General features: G+C 34.0%; 3 protein-coding genes across 3 annotated transcripts in view; 1 reads left to right on the top strand and 2 right to left on the bottom strand.

Annotated features, from left to right (window-relative positions):
* LOC128885856 (adenylosuccinate lyase) overlaps positions 1-6,437 on the top strand; it is a 36,995-nt gene extending 30,558 nt beyond the window's left edge. The window contains exons 2-6 of the mRNA XM_054140171.1: positions 3,900-4,103; positions 4,448-4,730; positions 4,961-5,112; positions 5,246-5,644; positions 5,955-6,437. Of these exons, the coding sequence (XP_053996146.1) occupies positions 3,900-4,103; positions 4,448-4,730; positions 4,961-5,112; positions 5,246-5,644; positions 5,955-6,218 (1,302 nt within the window). The 3' untranslated portion in view covers positions 6,219-6,437. The remainder of the gene's footprint in view (positions 1-3,899; positions 4,104-4,447; positions 4,731-4,960; positions 5,113-5,245; positions 5,645-5,954) is intronic.
* Positions 88-3,259, bottom strand: LOC128885871 (protein snakeskin). Its single transcript, XM_054140192.1, has 4 exons — positions 3,104-3,259; positions 1,365-1,571; positions 831-950; positions 88-606 (listed from the first exon to the last, which is right to left on the bottom strand). Exons 1-4 carry the CDS (start codon positions 3,152-3,154, stop codon positions 502-504), a joined length of 483 nt encoding a protein of 160 aa, XP_053996167.1. The 5' UTR covers positions 3,155-3,259; the 3' UTR covers positions 88-501.
* A 1,189-nt stretch (positions 6,438-7,626) lies between the features above and the next one.
* LOC128885870 (uncharacterized) lies at positions 7,627-17,587 on the bottom strand. The gene is made up of 3 exons (XM_054140191.1): positions 17,425-17,587; positions 11,789-11,951; positions 7,627-11,361 (listed from the first exon to the last, which is right to left on the bottom strand). Coding segments are annotated over exons 1-3 (486 nt in total). The 5' UTR covers positions 17,427-17,587; the 3' UTR covers positions 7,627-11,040.

The raw sequence follows: 17,587 nt of genomic DNA, 5'->3' as shown, positions 1-17,587 counted from the left end.
TACATTTGGTGCTTGAAGAGTCAAGTGAAGTGTAAAAAAAAACGTTTATGAGAAGTTTGTGTATCGTACATAAGGAAAATATGATGATAACGATATAAAAATTATTTATTAATTCCTATATTTAGTAATACATCTTACTGATAATACAACTAGAAAATGTTGTATCGTGTGTCGTTACATGTGTCGCACGAGTTGCTTGTTAATAGCGTTACGAATACGTCAGAATGTGTTCGTGAAGGTTTATGTCATTTAGAATGAACAGTTTACTTTAAGCTGAGAAATTAAACAATTGTATAAACGGACTTGGACTCCGATAATCATTAATTAACTAACATTTCGATGTCTACCACTGGATGAGTTGTTACATACACATGAAGAATACTTTAAAAGAATTGTCAATGCAATAACGAAAGGTTTTACTATCAATTCCTGTTTGTGATGTAGACTTCACTGTTTGGAATCAGGCGTGACGAGATGATACTTAAGCGTTACGTGACTATTCTAATACTCATCGCGGGCTTTCGCGAAATGCAGAAAGCTCAGTATCAGATCCACGAGGTATGCGGCACCTTCGATGACACATAATGATCCAACAGCTAGACCCGCCTGAAAAATTAAATAGATTTAATGCAACTGGTACAAGCTATGTAGAATACAAATGTACGAACGTGAAATAAAATCAAATCGAAATGTTACCAAAGAGGAGAATAATCGACACAGTTATATTGAACTCTTAGATTGCAAGCTTCATAACGTTAGTTTTCTCTAAGCCCTTTTAATCTTATCGTTTCTTGACGATCACACGTTTCACACTAGCGATCTTTTATTACCTGTCTTTCCTGAACGATGGCATCGAATTTATGTTCTGATTGGTAACCGTGCCAATAGTGAAGCGCCGTACCACCCACAGCAATAAACATAAAGGTTCCAACGAAGTTCATTATAATTTCCTGAAAAATAACGCTTTTTTAGAAGTCGTCAAAAATTAATATTCGGTACCGGTACATAAATTTTTTATTCAATTAATGAAATATTGTGCTCTGCAAATACTGATAATTTACATACAATTTTTTCTATCGATTTCATAAATAAAAATTACGTTCAACAAAATTGTAATTAAATATTAATTATTATTTTTGTTAGTAGTAACTCAAAGGATCATATTCTTGGACATCTAAAAGAAACGAGACAAATACAGTCAACACTGCAATTATGTCAAATATACGTTATGCATGAATTACATGCATTAAAAAACAAGGTTGCAGTAATCGAAACGTTGCACGGCAGCGTTGTTAATGGAGATTTGCATTTTAGAAAAATTCGAATAAAAGTTTGTATATAAATAATTCAAAATTTCGTCTTACAACAAGTGTTTTCTTATGGTTCAGGACCCCAAAGCAGTAACTGATGAGAACTACGCTGGTGTAGATGAAGAATCCCACCAAAACGCCAGAAGCAACGATTTCTGCGTCTGGATTTTTGTCTTCGTTCAAATTCCATGTTCCTCCGACTCCCAGGAATTCCCCATTGTATCCTACTCGGTACAGGATCAGGATAATGAAATTAATAACCTGAAAAGTTAAATAAGAGTAGAGTGACGAACGAGAAACATTAGAAATCAAACATCATATTTCTAACTCGAATCTATTATTTTTAGCTTTTAATATTTCCAGATGAGATATAGTTCTCTCAAACCCTCTATAACATAAATTGTGCGAGACGTATATATTAATTCTGTGGCTTTCTAAAGCAAACATATCATTATCATGTTCAATAGAGGGTTAATACAAAGGGTAAACGTGGCACGACATACTTTTACAGATTAACACCTGATATTTCCGGAAATCAAACGTAATAAGAATCTTAGAAGCAGACGTACGTGTTAATTTCTGATAATGTTGACATTTTAGCTCGAATAAATTGTTAGGAAAATTTGACTCTAGCAAGATGTAGCACGCTCATATCGCAATACCGTACCTACATGGAGAAGGGCGTCATATCGCTTTGCAAACAAAGTTCCTTATCGTACACCGATAAGGACCGAAATGAATCATAGAATCGTGTACAAATGCTTCTTGAATGAGTCTAGTTACGATGATTTATCGACGCAGGTATTGCACTAATTGCCGGAAATTGGCACAATGTGTCACCTGGTCGAAATATAACCGAATCTTGATCAGATTAATACAAAGGATAATCGTGATTGTTATTTAAATTGCTGTGAAATCTTCACGTCACTATCAATAATTTTTTCGTAGCATGGTATCGCCGTAAGATAACTCGAGGCAACAAATATTTTCAATCGTTTGTCGATACAAAATATTTCATGTTTAAATAACGTTGATGCAGTTCTAGAATTTAACAGTGACCTGATATTTACTTTCACTTTTGTATTTTAATATGAACGAACAACAATTGTCTTTCTGCACAAAGTATTTTTATATTGGTGCTCAAACAAATTCGATTTCTATTTCGGAGAAATATTTTACTTTTGACATTAGAGCTACGAAGTAAAGAAATTTTATTCGTGTTAGACGAAGTTCTTTTTAAAATTAATCAATTGTTAACAACACTTTTGCTACTATTTTTAGTATTAATTATTAGAAAAGAATTCAAACTAATTATATCGATGAATTGCATATTTTCCCTCTAATTAATAATAATTAATACATGGTAGTTTGATTAACAGGCATGTCCTCCAAAGATTTAATATCGATTACCAAATTTTTTTCTGACGTGATTGATAGGTACTATAATTAAGCAGAAAAAATTAGTCACAATACACAATGTACTTTTGTATATAGGCTACAATGTTAATGAAATCACTATTCTAGCCAAGATAAGCATTCTATACGTTAACAGGATTATTGTACAGTCTATCATCTTCTAATTTTTCCTTCTAATCATTTCTATCTAATTTTCACGATAATAATTTCCTCACTATTCGTTATTTAATGCCGATGCGTTGATTTTTGAACATAAAACTAATACTCCTCGCTGCCTAATCACTAACTGACACATTTTGAACAATTTCAATCGAATTACGAATTATCGACGAAACATTTTGTTAATTAAACATGAATAGATGTAGAATCCCTCTCACCAACTTGAGAACTTTTATCACTATACTCGCAACAGTCTCTAGGGACACCATGTCTACACTTTTGTAAAATGTACTTTTCACAGTGGAAACGTGCGCACGGAATGAAATTCACGGTGTTTCGAATGCCTTCGACCCAGTACCAAGCCCTCTTTATCTAATCAGATGATACAGCGTACGCTGAAAGAGGGATAAGAAGTATAGAAAGCACCTGTACATTTATTGTATTATCTCCAGCGATAATTCAACTCGATGCCATCGAAATATCCAACGTTTGTTGTTATTCACGTAACCCAGAATGGATTCTTCCTGATTTATGTAGTTGATGTCGACGACAGTTTGATAGCATCGATGCAGTTTTCATTGTCTCGATATCTACGGCAATATCTTTCTGATTATTTTTGTCAAATTTCTTTGACTCCGTTCGATTAAAATGCATTGCCACACTTTAATGTAACAAAATATTTCTTTCTTTTATTGAATATTCACCTCAAGTTTCTAAAACCTTATGGAACATCGAATAAACAAAAATTATTTCATGAAGTATCATAATATGCATTTCTATTTTTATATAAAATCTATACTAGAAAAAAATACAAGAAAATAATCGAGTTATAAGCATGATTTGAACTATATTTTTAGGAAGTTTCAAAATTATTTTGTAGTAAATTTTCACAAGAAAAATAGACATCTTACATAAAAATAAATAATATCGCCTAGACAAATATACATTCAACAAATATATTCCCTTATTTGTCTACAACTAGATAATATAAACTTGTTCATTAAATGATTTTAGGAGTTGGGCTTAGCTATTACTCCAGAACAAATAGCTGAAATGGAGTCTCACATTGACGACATCGACTTTGAAGCCGCTGCAAAAGAAGAAAAGGCAACGAGACACGACGTTATGGCTCACGTTCATGTTTTTGGAAATCAGTGCATGACAGCTGCTCCCATCATCCATTTGGGCGCAACCAGTTGCTATGTCGGAGATAATACGGTAAATTTTAACGTATATTATCCAAACAATTTTTTAATGTAATATATTTATAGTTGTTAATAGATTTCTCATAAAAGAAAAACCTTCAACTATTATTGCAAGAATTTCTCATCAAATGGTTTTCCAGATAATTTAATTTAACGTTATAAAAAAAATTAATATAAAGTCAACCGTCTTGTTCCGATTCTCTTCAGTATATTCAGTTATATATTTCTATTTTCTTTGACGCTTACTTCCTTGATTATTATCACAATTAGCTCACCTTCGTTATACCTTCACAATGATCGTTCCTGGTGTTTTATTTAATATTTACTTACTGAATAACAATTATGTTTCTTTCATAGGATCTAATAATCCTTCGTAATGGATTCGACATATTGTTGCCAAAATTGGCGACAGTTCTATCACGTCTGGCGGAATTCGCTTTGACGTATTTCGATTTACCGACGCTGGGATTCACTCACCTCCAACCAGCTCAATTAACAACTGTTGGTAAACGAGCGTCCCTCTGGCTTCATGATCTCTTGTTAGACGAGAGAGCTCTTCGACGTGCTAGGAATGATCTCAAATTCCGCGGAGTGAAGGGCACCACTGGCACTCAGGCTTCATTTCTTCAATTGTTTAACGGTGAGTATACATCATAGATAAATAAACGACATTTTAAATATCGTGTTCAGCTCTCTATCTGTTCAAGTAATTTTCTTTTATTAAAAAGCATTGTTAAACAATTGAACTTATGATCTATAAGATATTCGGAGAAGAGCTTAGACTTAAAGTCTTCAAGTTGGAAAACATCGTCTTTATTAGAATTATACCTCGAATTTTCTTCATTTTATCTGATTTATTTATTTTATCAGGTGACGAAGAAAAAGTGAAGCAATTAGATCGCTTGGTGACCAAATCGGCTGGCTTTGAGAAACACTACCCTGTAACAGGACAGACTTACAGCAGGAAAGTTGACGTGGAGTGTTTGAATACCCTGAGTTCTTTGGGTTCGACTGTTCATAAAGTAATTTCATATTCCGTTTTTATTTTTTTCTAGAAATTAAAAAACCAGGTCAGGGTTGATGGACCACAGGCTTAATAATTCTAAGTAGAACTTAGATCTTAGATTATTAATAAACATTTGTTTAATTTTTTAGATTTGCAGCGACATCAGACTTCTAGCAAACATGAAGGAAATCGAGGAGCCCTTCGAAACTACCCAAATAGGGTCCAGCGCCATGCCCTATAAAAGGAACCCGATGCGTTCCGAGAGGTGTTGCAGTATAGCCCGTCATTTGATGACATTGGCCAACAACGCTCTGCAGACGGCCGCGACACAATGGTTGGAAAGGACACTCGATGACTCGGCGAATAGAAGGATCACTTTGTCAGAGGCGTTCTTGTCGGCCGACGTGATTCTGATGACCCTTCAGAATATCACAGAGGGCCTCGTTGTTTACCCCAAGGTCATTGCCAGGCACGTGGCCCAAGAGCTGCCATTCATGACCGCGGAAAACGTAATAATGGCGATGGTGAAGGCTGGCGGCGACCGACAGGTAAATATACAGAATATAATTACTAGAATTATTGGAAAATATCATTTTACTATTGACCAAGATTTTGTATCTAACATAAAAATGGGTTTCATGTGTGAAAACGTGAGTTTTTCTCACCTCCTACACTTTTACACACGAGATTAACTGTAAAGTAACGTTACCTACCCTTTTGCTTGCCGTTCTATAATTCAAACGAAATGTAAAAAATATTAAAATTTGGACCTTTTCAAAAAAGAAATATAATGTTCTTTATACTGTAATCACTGCAGTATACTGTACTTTTTACTTAAAAAATATATTTTTGTAACAGGTGTGCCACGAAAAAATACGAGTTCTGTCACAAAAAGCCGGCGCCGAGGTGAAGCAACACGGTCGAGACAACGATTTAGTCGAACGGATCAAGAAGGATCCTTACTTCGCGCCGATCCTGGATCAACTGGACAGCATTCTCGATCCGTCGACTTTCGTCGGTAGAGCACCCCAGCAAGTAAAAGAATTTCTGCAAGAGGAAGTCTACCCCGTTCTCGAACATTACGCAGGACTTTTAGGTGGTCACGTGGAACTCAGCATCTGATCTATCGCCGCGCTAATCAAACGGGACGATAAACTTTTATTCAGGGAGTCCAGAGGGGATGATTACTCAAGAAACTTTGGACGAGCTTGTTCAATGCTTTTATAGATCCTTCGTTCTTTTCAGCAATGAAAACAATGATAATGCTTACAGGTTACTTATAAACTTTACAAAGATCAAATAAAGACGTTTAATAAACGAAACGAAATATATATATATATATATATAAAAAACACACTGTTCGCAGCCACGCGCACGCTCATTTCCACGCTTGAACGTCTGCTCCTTTCCGCAAGGTAGGTTTTGCTTTTTTACTGCATTTTTCTTTGCGATTCGATTAGAGACTTCTCGACAACGTAACTGCTGTGATAGCGAATGCAGATTAGAGAACAGAGTGGAGAGACATACGAAACGAGCCGTCGCGTCGACGAGGGGCTATTGTCGTGTTGATATCCGGATAAAATATCAGAACACAAGCGAGAGAGATGCGAGACAGGTAGAGAGAGAAAGGAAGAGTAGAATGTTTAAAAAGAAAGACAGATATAAGAGCCGGATCATTTATTGTAAACAGATAGATTATGGTAACAGTTGCTTGACCTTCGGTTAATTTATTCTTCCGATACGAAAAAAAGGAAAAAAAAACCAAGACGTAATTTCTAATCCACTATAGGACATCGAAACATACGTGACGCGTTAGCGCGTCAGATATGTTGCTTTGCAAGAAAATTTTAGGTTCGTGCAGCAACTGTCACAGGCTTACAGAGCAGGTTAAAAGTAAAAGTTCACCCTGATACAGGAAATAGTCGGCTACTTTTATCGCGAAAGATGGAACGGTGACGTTAGCAGAACAGAAACAAGTAGCAGCAGCTGAGGATGCCTTGGATTTGTACGCTAACGTCTATAGCACTTGAGAATCACAGCACAGTGGGAAGGAGTTGCACAGATAGGTGTTCGCATTATTCTTTCGTAAAGTAGAGCTTTTCTGTAGCATAGATCGGACAACGACAGGTGAGAGGACTAGACTAGAGGTGAGAAAAGCGAGGAGGAAACGCGATTTTTTCGAGATTGAGAGCGACGCGAATCGTTTCCGTTTCGCTGCGCGTTCTTTTTCGTTGGTTCGCTTGCAGATCGATGGAATTTTCTCAGGGTGTTGGGAGAGTATGTACAAAATTCGTGGGAATTCGTCCGAGGGATTGAAAAGAGAGATTTTTGGCAGAAAGTAGAGTATGAGGAGAGAAGTAGCGAGAAGATTTGCAGGATAGATTTTGAACTGCAGAATAGAAGGTAGAAAATAAAGCGTAGAATGAAAGAAAATATTTGAAAAAAATAGAAAGAGGAAAGAATTAGAGAGACACAAAGGCTTCATTCTTGAATACCGTGTAGCAAAAGACTTTTTCCACACTAGGTTCACTGAGCACGGTCATTTTGAATCATTCCAAATTTCACAAGGAAAGTTACAGACACCATTTATATTTTTGCCAAACACTTATGCTGACTTTTATGTAGTAAAAGAGATCGGCATACGTCTAAATTATTTCGGTGATAGACATAAACGTGATCAAAGAGTTCTTGCAACATAAATGTTAAAAATAAAAGAACACAATGAAAGGTATTAAGATCCTCCGTAAACTTAGTGTAAAGGAAAAAGAAGGAAGCAATGTTTTGCGTAAGAGTAGAAACGAGTATAGCAAGGTACTTTTCAAGACAAGTGAAGAGAAGTAACACAGAGGAAGGATGGCAAGAGCAATATGAAACGTTTCAAAAGAAATGGACAGAAAGACGTATCTTACGTAAGAGCAGAAATCGAGCATAGTGAAAAGTTTGTTTAAACCAGTCGCGAGAGGGAACACAGGGGAAGAACAGAAAGATCAATAAGGGACTTCTTAAAAGATATTGACATGTTGACGTATCTTATATAAGAGCAGAAACTAAACACACTAAAAGATTTTTTTTAAGCCAGTTGAGAGAGGAAATACAAGGAATAGCAAAAGCTATAAGAAAGGTTTTAAAAGAAATTGGCAGAAAGACATGTCTTGCGTAAGTGGAGATACAGAACATAGTAAGAGACATTTTAAAACAAGTTGAGACGAAATACAGGTGGAGAATAGATAGAACAATAAGAGACGTTTTAAAGAAATTGATAGGAAGACGTATCTTACGTAAGAATGTAAACTGAAACGATTCTTTTAAACCATTTGACAAAGAAAATATTCAGAGAGGTAGAATAAAGAATTAGAGAGATATGAAGGTATAGCGTGTAGATTGAGAGGAGTAAGGAATTTTTTGAAGTAGATAGAGTAGAAATATTTTGGAAAGAATACATAGAACGAATTTCTTATACAAGACAAATAATAGAGATGAAGAAGTATCTCATATAAAATAAAATGCACAGCATTTGGAGATTTCAATTTTATAGTCGTATCGATAAGAAGACTAGAAGCGATGTCGCCTTTTAGCGACACACGTTTTTTTTTTTAAATTAGAATGAAATTTATATTTTTAGACGACGAAGATTCGAAGAAAAGAGGACAGAGGAAAGTTAGAGCTGAGGGAAAGCTATGTAGAAAGATTGAGGGTACAGGTGATAGAGAGAAAGTTGTAGACATATTTACAAAATTGTAAAAAATGAATGATAGAATAAAGTAAAGAACGCTTATAGAAGAGTTTCGGGAGCAGAAGCAGAAGATAGAAAAGAATAGTGAAAATATAGCAAATAAAAAGCATTTGAGAACAAAGAAGAAACCGGAAAAGTTTAACAGAAACTCAAATATGTATGTATTGATGCAGACGCCTGAACGAAGTAAAGAAGTGGTACGGTAATAGTGTAAAAATCGTACAGGACTAGAAACGCGAGTAAAAGAAACTTTCTAGTGAAGTTTCATTTAAAATTGAAAGAGTGAACAGGAGAAAGTGAAAGCAAGAATTAATAAGATATGTACGTAGGCAGTAGAGAAGTATTTAAATTTTAAATTGTCGGAAGAATAGGCAATGAGAAGACAGTAACAGGAAATAGTAGTATTCGGAAGAAGGTAAAATATAGAAGGAAGCTGATACAAAAATCAGATTAGAATTTCAGCGAGAACTTTCAGTAAAAGAGAATAAAAAGAAAAAAAAATAGGTTACGAAGGACGACAGAGATAAAATATAGAAGAAAGGTAATTTTTACAACAGACTCTAAATATAATCGAAAGGGAAGTGTAGAAAGTTGAAAAATCGAAAGTAAAGGCAGAAATAAGAAATTGAGAGTAGCTATATAAAAGTATAGAGAAGAATAGTAATAGGAATGATAGCAAGATAGAAGTATAAAAAAGGACAGTAACAGGAATACCAGTATACGAAGAATAGAAGAACAACATCGTGAAAAAAATAGGAAAAACTTCAATTAAAATTCAATTTACATAAGTAGTTCGTAAAGACGATAAGATCACAGAAGAGCATAAGAATCTAAGAAAAGAAAAGAGAAAGATAAAATTATTTTTTGAGAGAATAGCATTCTAATTAGGATAGAAAATTAGAATAGCTTAAATTAGGATAGAAAAATAGCACTTAGAGATTTGAAGTGTAAAGAAATAGTAAAAAGTATAGAAGGTTTGGAAAGGAGCTCTCATTGACACAGTAATAAAGGGACAAGCAATGACGAAAAAAAAGACTGAACAATTATAACGTGTGGATAATTACAGCATCACAATAGACAGCGAGAAACATGAAGAAAGGTGTGCAAGTCGAGGACAATTTAAAAGAGTCAAAGTTGAGAAGAGAAAGGAAGATAGGTTTACGAAAGAGTATTGGGTGACAAACTCAGCAAATTTTGAAATTGTAATACTGATAGGTATGTAAGAAAATTGTACAGGTAACGGTAACAACAAAATAGTTGAGAGTAAAGGAGAGAGATTGGAAGTGTAGAAAGATTGAGTATTAAAAGATAGGAAGAACATAGAGAAATAGAGCATCAGAAGGTAGAAACAGTAGAAGTTATGAAGGAGAATAAAAGATAGGGATAGGTAGATAGTTCATTTTTACAAAGGAAGAAAAGAAAATTTTGGGTCAAAGTAAGGATTAAAGTAAGGAAATTAAAAATGAATTTGTACTTGTTGATGGAATAGAGAGAAACACGTAAGGGGAGATAGCAAAGAGATAGATGAGATATATGTAGCGACGAGATGGAAGATAAAATAGAAAAGATGAAGTGGAAGATACAATATATCGATCACAAATTGTGAATAGTTTAAGGCATATCCTCGCACTTTCATTGATACGTGCCGATGCGATTCCATTTAAAAAACCAATGACATCAATGAAATTGCGAGACGGGAAAAGAAAGCGATCATAGGAAAATGGCTATCACAGAGCATTAGGTTCGTGGAGAAGATTGAAACCGCTCTGATCGAACATTTCCGAATTAAGAATTCGAACAACTTGGACGCGAATAATTTTCAAGCGATTCATCTTAACTATCAGATATAAACAAGAAAATGTATAACGAATTCACAAGTTCAGTAAATTCGGATCGAACATTGAGATTTCTCAATTTTGCACTCTTCAGTATCAGGTCGATTTCAGGTAACGATGATAATTACAAAATCTTAGCAGAAAGACCAGTAACCAGCCTCGGAACATTTTTGATGATTGGAACCATTTTTCGTCGATTAGGAATTGTCGATTGGATGGCTGATTACTGAAATTATGGTCTCTTGAAAGAACAACTTTACGTTTACGTTGAATCCCGGTTAATCGTGGAATTTTCCGTAGTCAATGATCTTCCAAATAGCGTTTGGAGTTGTCAGATGGTACGCGATCGTCGTGGTCGGTTTATCGAGCGAGTCGGTTATTTCTTGGCGATTCGGTATCCGGAGAACGAAACACCGTCGGCTACTTTTCCGGAATCAACGAAAACGGCGACGTGATCTCCAGCTTCGAGGTCCAGCAGGACCAGATTGGAGCCTCCTCCTGGACCAACGCTGATCACTGGTCCCCAACTGTCGGAGTTGTTCAATTTCTTTTTCAAAGTGAGTCGAAGATCGGTGCTGCCGTAACCGGCGAAACTGAATTGGTACAGGCCCGGGCAATGAGTGATGAAAATCCCTGTTTGGGCGACATAGCCCACTCCTTTGTCAACCAGCGTCTCGGCGAGAAGGACTCTGGCATTCTGAGACAAACAAATCAATGTTGAACTATTACATTATTATTTTTTTTTTATTAGTAACAGAAAAAATGGATTTGAACCATCGCTGGTCCATAAGTTCTTGTACCATGTTCAATATATAATATATTTAATATATTATGACTTATTTCTACAAATGTTATATTCTAAGATTGCTGGCTTTCAGGAACTCAGTTATAACTCTAAACTATTATATTATATTTTTATGAAACTATTATGAAACAATTATGTATATTATATTGAATTATTATCGATTTGAGCTTGAATTTCAGATGACTTATGATACATTTACAATGGTTTCATGACCACCATAATTTATACATCAATTCAAGCAATCGTAATTGTCGTTAGAAGATTGGCTTAAAATTTTAATATTTTTTTCATTGTAAATTAATATAAAGTCTGAGCTCACATCGATAGATCCCTTAGTGGCAGAAAAAGCGACGACACCAGCACAGTCCGCTGCTGTTGCCAATTTCAAAGACCCGACGGTGGTGATGCCGGAATTTGGCGGGTTTGGTACTGCTGCTTCCGCCAAAATGGCTGCTGCTAGTATTAGCACCGACCACACCACCCTAAAAACAATATTCTTTTATTAAAAATGTAATAAATCCACGAGACATTAACATTGCAATACAATTATATTCAGCATTACATTTCTCGAATTCGTTCTAAAATTCCAATTATCATTTAACAAATAACGCATAAACAGTTGATCAACTTTTATTCTATTTTTGAAATGTTTATCTAGATAACTATTTCAATGTAGGTAGTTAGTTTATTACCATTTCAATTTTATTTATCACATGTTTTACGCAACACATATCGCGCTATTAATAGAAAGAGACACTAAATCCATTGCGGTACTAACGCAATCAAACTCAATATTATTTCCGCAAAAGTTGCATGAAAATACGACCAACGAAACGATAAGATTGCGCCATAACCCGGCATCGCAACCTCAGCAAAATGCTGTTCTGGGTTTTTATCTCGATTTTTTCCTAAATAGTGGAAGTTTTAAAATTCGTTAACGACGAAAGAAACCGTGGAACAACTTCTGCATCATATTAAGAGTAATCGTCAGGGCAAACATACTATTGCAGGTCGCAGCAGAAAATAATGAATAAAAATGACCGAATAATAAAATATACAACTGAAAAATATAATGACTCCTTACTTGTCTCCAAGAAAATAAGAACAGGATATATTGAATATCAAGTAGGAAACCGTGGTACGACATTTGCGTCATATCGAGAGTGATCGCCGAGGCACACATACTAACGGGGGTCGCAGCAGAAAAATAAGCCGACGACTCGTTCTTACGTAAGTGCGCAAGTAGGCGTTCGGGGTATTTTTGTAATTTCATCTCGTTTATTTTTTCGTTCGCATCGCGTTAAATCACCCAGCGTGACCATTCTCGGCAAAGTTCAACCCGGTTTACGACTTTCACTGCTCCGGGCTACTTCTCCGTCTGGTTCCCCTACTTATTCTTTTTTTCTTCTCATCGCTTTATTTGCTCCATCTTTCTTAGCCTCGAAAAGCTTTCGTTTTCGGTTGGGCTCTTTTTGTCCTTCTCGGTGAAATCCGCCTTATGTAGGCGAGATTATTCAGGTCCAAAGTGAAACCACGAGATAAATATGAACCAAATTTTGCCGACCACGATTTTCATCGATAACTATTATTTCTCAACCGTAAAAGAATCCCATTTCATGTCTAATGCCATCTAAGATTTCTTACAATTTTTGTAATAATTGTACTACTCTTTTTATCATTATTTCTTTAAGATTATTGTTGACAAGCATGTAGTGTTATTACTGAAAAATATTCTTCTCAGTGGCAATTAAGATGTATTTCCTTTATTTATATATGTATATATGTAAATGCTTTTAATGCAGTAAGTTATTAACATCATGTAGCTGATTTCTGTACATTCTTTTTATAATTCATTTATATACATATCTTGTTTTTCCCCACACAACATTTGTAAATATACTAGTGTCATATGTACTATCAAAGTATTTCATAGTTCTCATACTGTATGTCGTATAAAATAATATTTCGAATGTTACTGGGGATGTGACAGGGCATGAAAAGTGTCCGTGCAACACTGTGCAAACGATGGAAACAGGAAAGCAAGAGATCGTATGTTGATGCCGGTTTTATGTTTCTCGTATACTCTAGTCTCCAGCGATTCATAGAAACGAGTCAAACTTTACTACCATTCGTTTTGCTCTGTTAATCGCATACCGTGAGCAACGAAAGCAACAAGAAGCTTTTACACTGTCAAATGCGATCAACCACGCCAATGGAGCCTAAACTTTCTACTCTATGCCGAGAGAAAGTCGTCTCTTATGATTTTGTTATAGATTGTATCAAATTTTTTCTTTATGTTAGCCTCTTTGGCACACTTCTTAAATTTCTCTCTTTTGCTAGCATTCATTTCACATCTTAGTTCTTAATGTTCTTATCTGACCAATCAATATCAGGTATATGAAAACCAGTTTAATTTCATACTTCTAAATTTTATTAGAATTAACATTTTCTCTTGAAAAAAATCGGTTCACTCGGTATGTTTTTGTGGAAAACATTGACGGGACGTTATGAACATTTTTAAATATTGTTTTTGTTGGTTGAGATTTCAAAATTTTTATAGTAAACGTTCCATGAAATTCATTTCAGAATTTTTGTGGTAGACAGTTTTAATCATATTAGGTTTATTTGTCAATGTAATATCATATTATGTACAATACTTTATGTTATCATCGAAATCAATGCTTTGACATCTTTGTCGTAAAAAATGTAACAGTTAATGAAATATGCGATTCCTATTGCTCGTTTCTAATTATCAAGCGTCGCAAGAGGTCGTATTAAAGTTCAGGAGTGACCTGCATATTAAGAACGAGAATTAACAGCGTAATGTACTTTTAACCCCTGAATCGCATTTACTTCTGCAAGATAAAATCAGAAGTCCTTTCACTTTCACGGGCTTCAAGGCGAGGATCTCACGTGCGACACGTTTCTGTCGCCTATGCGAAACAAAGTGACAACGGTAAATGAAATGAATCGTGACCGTCGAACGATCAATTTGCTCGTTGAATCGAGCAATAGCGAATGTCATTAAAAATGAAGATTACCTTAAAATTTCAAGTACACTTACTTAATTGCGAAAATGGATAAATGAATGAAATAGTTAGCATTGCAAATAATCTTCAATTTGAAGTAATGCAAGTGTAGTAATGTAGTTATGTAATAACTAATAAATATTAATATGAAGTACTATGTATAATATGTAAACAGATGATAAAACCAATGCATAATATGATAACGGGATACATAGCGTGATGAAGAGAGTTGCAAATGTAATTTTCATTATCATATTATGAATTTTACTTTTCATATTAGACAAGTTATACGATTTTAAGAAAAATTGATACGTTTCAAAAATAATAGAAGTATTCTATGCTTGAAATAACGACCAAATTGAAGTTAATTTGAACTCCTCCATAAGTATTTTCTACATTTGATTTGTCATTGCAAATAATTGTTTAACTCTATAAAATATTAAACGTTTTGATCCTCACTTTATATTCTCTTCAGTAACTTCAAGAAGAAATATTCTATTTCAGGGTTAATTAAAAGTTTAAAAATGATTATCGAAGAGTTCAACGTTTAATAAAGTCAACTAATTATTTGTAATTATGATATTTATTTTAATATACATATTTTATACTTGTTTGATATCGAAGTTGTCTGACGGGTATCCTGCGCGAATTTTGTTTGTTATGCGAAAATGGCAAGGCCACCGTTGAATGTCGAAATCAACCCGGAAGATCCAAGTTACGTTTGGAACTTTTATCGCTGTTCGTGGAAACAATCTTAATCGCTTGGTTGCGCAAAAACTTTGCGTATTCAGGTTTTTGCGTTAATGGAAACAGAGATCAATAATCTCGGTACAATTTCAAACCTAAATGGACGATCAAGAGTTTAACGATCCTCTGCATCATATTGGATATTTTACTATTAAACGATTCGTATCATTCTTATGAAAATAATGAGATTGTTAAAAACAGGTTTATAAATTTTATATCACCGTTTTAACATAAAATAGGATTCTGTTTTTGTTAAACTTAAGGAGTGACTCGATAAACAAACCGAAAATTCGATTAATTCTTAATCATTTTTTGTAATCGATCTTTCATTAGTCTAGTTGCAATTGATCGAATTAATAAAATACATCAAACGGAGATTATTTTGAATTATTTACAATACTTAAAAATCATACATTTTTTTATATCGATTAAGAATATTTATTAAAATAATTCACTAGATTTCTCAAAATGATATAAATTCACAAACTTACAATTTTAATAAAATTACCTAGAATTTTTTTGACAACTAGTAGTATCAGAATTTCAAGTAAACCGTGGGTTTTACTTCAAACGTGCAACGAATGTTTTTATTGTTTTTAAGGACATCACGAGTAGGTAGTGCCGTAATTTACACAAACCTCAAGATTACGTTGAAACATAATACTGTCCATCTTATGCAACATCTGCACCATAATTCCATGTACATATAGTGTGATCCACTTATCGTTGAATCTAATTTAACGCGATAAACCGCGTTTGCATGACGTGGAATGCTTTTGATGCATTGAAATGATTTCTTACCATTATTCAATAGAATTAACCAAGTTGAAAAGAATGTAAATAATGTTTCCTGTGAATTTATTCGTTCTCCCAAGATGCATTATACGTGATAAATGCAACTCAAAGTAAGTGTAATTCAATGAGATTAAAAGTTCTAAAAGTATATAAAGTATTCATATTTTCCACGTAGATAATAAATATTTATGAAGCTATTATTATTGCTGAATTGCGTTGCAGTAATCGATTCACGTTTCTAAGGAGAATTTCAGATTATGTCAGTTAGAATGTTCTTGATAAAAATTGTACCAATTTTACTGTGCCAATAATGAAATATCATGTTAATTTCGATTTTCATCGGATGTTTAAAAATCATTTAACTATGTGAAATTATGTTATTTGTTTGGAGAGGAGAAAATGTATAAAATTTAAGTATATTCAAATGTGCTCAAAAAAAGAAATTAATTTTAAAATTTGCTTCGAGCATAAAATCGCGCTAATTTGAAATATACGCCTAGATTAGATTAATTTGCATAAATGAAAGTAACTGAGGTAAAGAATTTGAATATCGAGTTATGCATAACAAGATGTAGAAAGCTGTCATATCAAGAATCTTAATAGTGATAAATTATGGATTTAATTAACGCAATCGCAAAGTAAAATTATTCTTGAAGAAAGAAACAAATGTAAAGTTTCGTAAATTTTAATGAACAACAACAATGTTAAAATTTAATAGCGTCTAACATAACTGTTTATATTTATAACCACAATCACACAGATAAAACTGAAGCCTTTAAATCGTAACTTAACTCAAAATATCAAATAATTGAAATGATAAAATTAAGCACAGTAATAATTTCATACTTTGTTAATAGAATTATGATTTTCTGAATATTAATTTCGATTTTAATTACCAATAAAACATCAGGTAAAAAGAATAACTTAAATTTCAATATCCTCGTTTCTAGTTAACAAAATTTAATTTATAATTGTAACTATACATATTCTCTAATTAATATTCAAATCCAAATAATATTTAAGTATAAATAATATTTTAAGTCCCTTCACTGTGAATGACAACAAAGGAAAACAATGACGCATAGATTGGCAGGCTTGTAACAAATGGCAAAACTATCTCCTGTAATCCTGTAATCATTCTCGTTAATTTTTAAAAATTTCATTAGTCAATATTCTTATAATTACTCTACTCATTATTCCTTTCGTTTCTCCTTGTTCTTAGTCCATGTTTAACTTGTTTTAGATTTAAATTAACTACCGAAGTGGACCCAAGCAGATGTCGAAATGGGATGTTTCTCTTGTCAACGCTTGTAAGCGTTTACTTAAAATAAAACTAGGAGAAAATTAGAGACACTGAAATTATTGATTCTTTAAAGGGACTCACATGATGGTAGAAAGTGGTGTGGCAGTGGCGGACTTCCTGACCGTGCTGGGCAACGCAGCTGTTCGGTGTTCCAGGTAAGTTAAACCAGGTGAAGTCGACGTACGCCTTTATATTACCTTGGAGTCCGAACTGCTTGGTCTTGACGCCACCTCCAGTCTTCACC

Source organism: Hylaeus anthracinus, unplaced genomic scaffold, assembly GCF_026225885.1.
Source record: "Hylaeus anthracinus isolate JK02 unplaced genomic scaffold, UHH_iyHylAnth1.0_haploid 11982, whole genome shotgun sequence".
Lineage (NCBI taxonomy): Eukaryota > Metazoa > Arthropoda > Insecta > Hymenoptera > Colletidae > Hylaeus > Hylaeus anthracinus.
The sequence above is the reverse complement of the archived record's forward strand: the minus strand, read 5'-3'. Positions and strand labels throughout refer to the sequence as shown.

Bases quoted from the DNA above. Each gene is read 5' to 3' on its own strand.
- LOC128885871 (XM_054140192.1), bottom strand. From the start codon at position 3,154: ATGGTGTCCCTAGAGACTGTTGCGAGTATAGTGATAAAAGTTCTCAAG. The intron at 951-1,364 runs GTAAGACGAAAT...GTTATTTTTCAG, and splicing joins ACCATAAGAAAACACTTGTT to GAAATTATAATGAACTTCGT. The intron at 607-830 runs GTAATAAAAGAT...TTAATTTTTCAG, and splicing joins CCATCGTTCAGGAAAGACAG to GCGGGTCTAGCTGTTGGATC.
- LOC128885870 (XM_054140191.1), bottom strand. The intron at 11,362-11,788 runs GTGAGCTCAGAC...TGTTTGTCTCAG, and splicing joins CCACTAAGGGATCTATCGAT to AATGCCAGAGTCCTTCTCGC.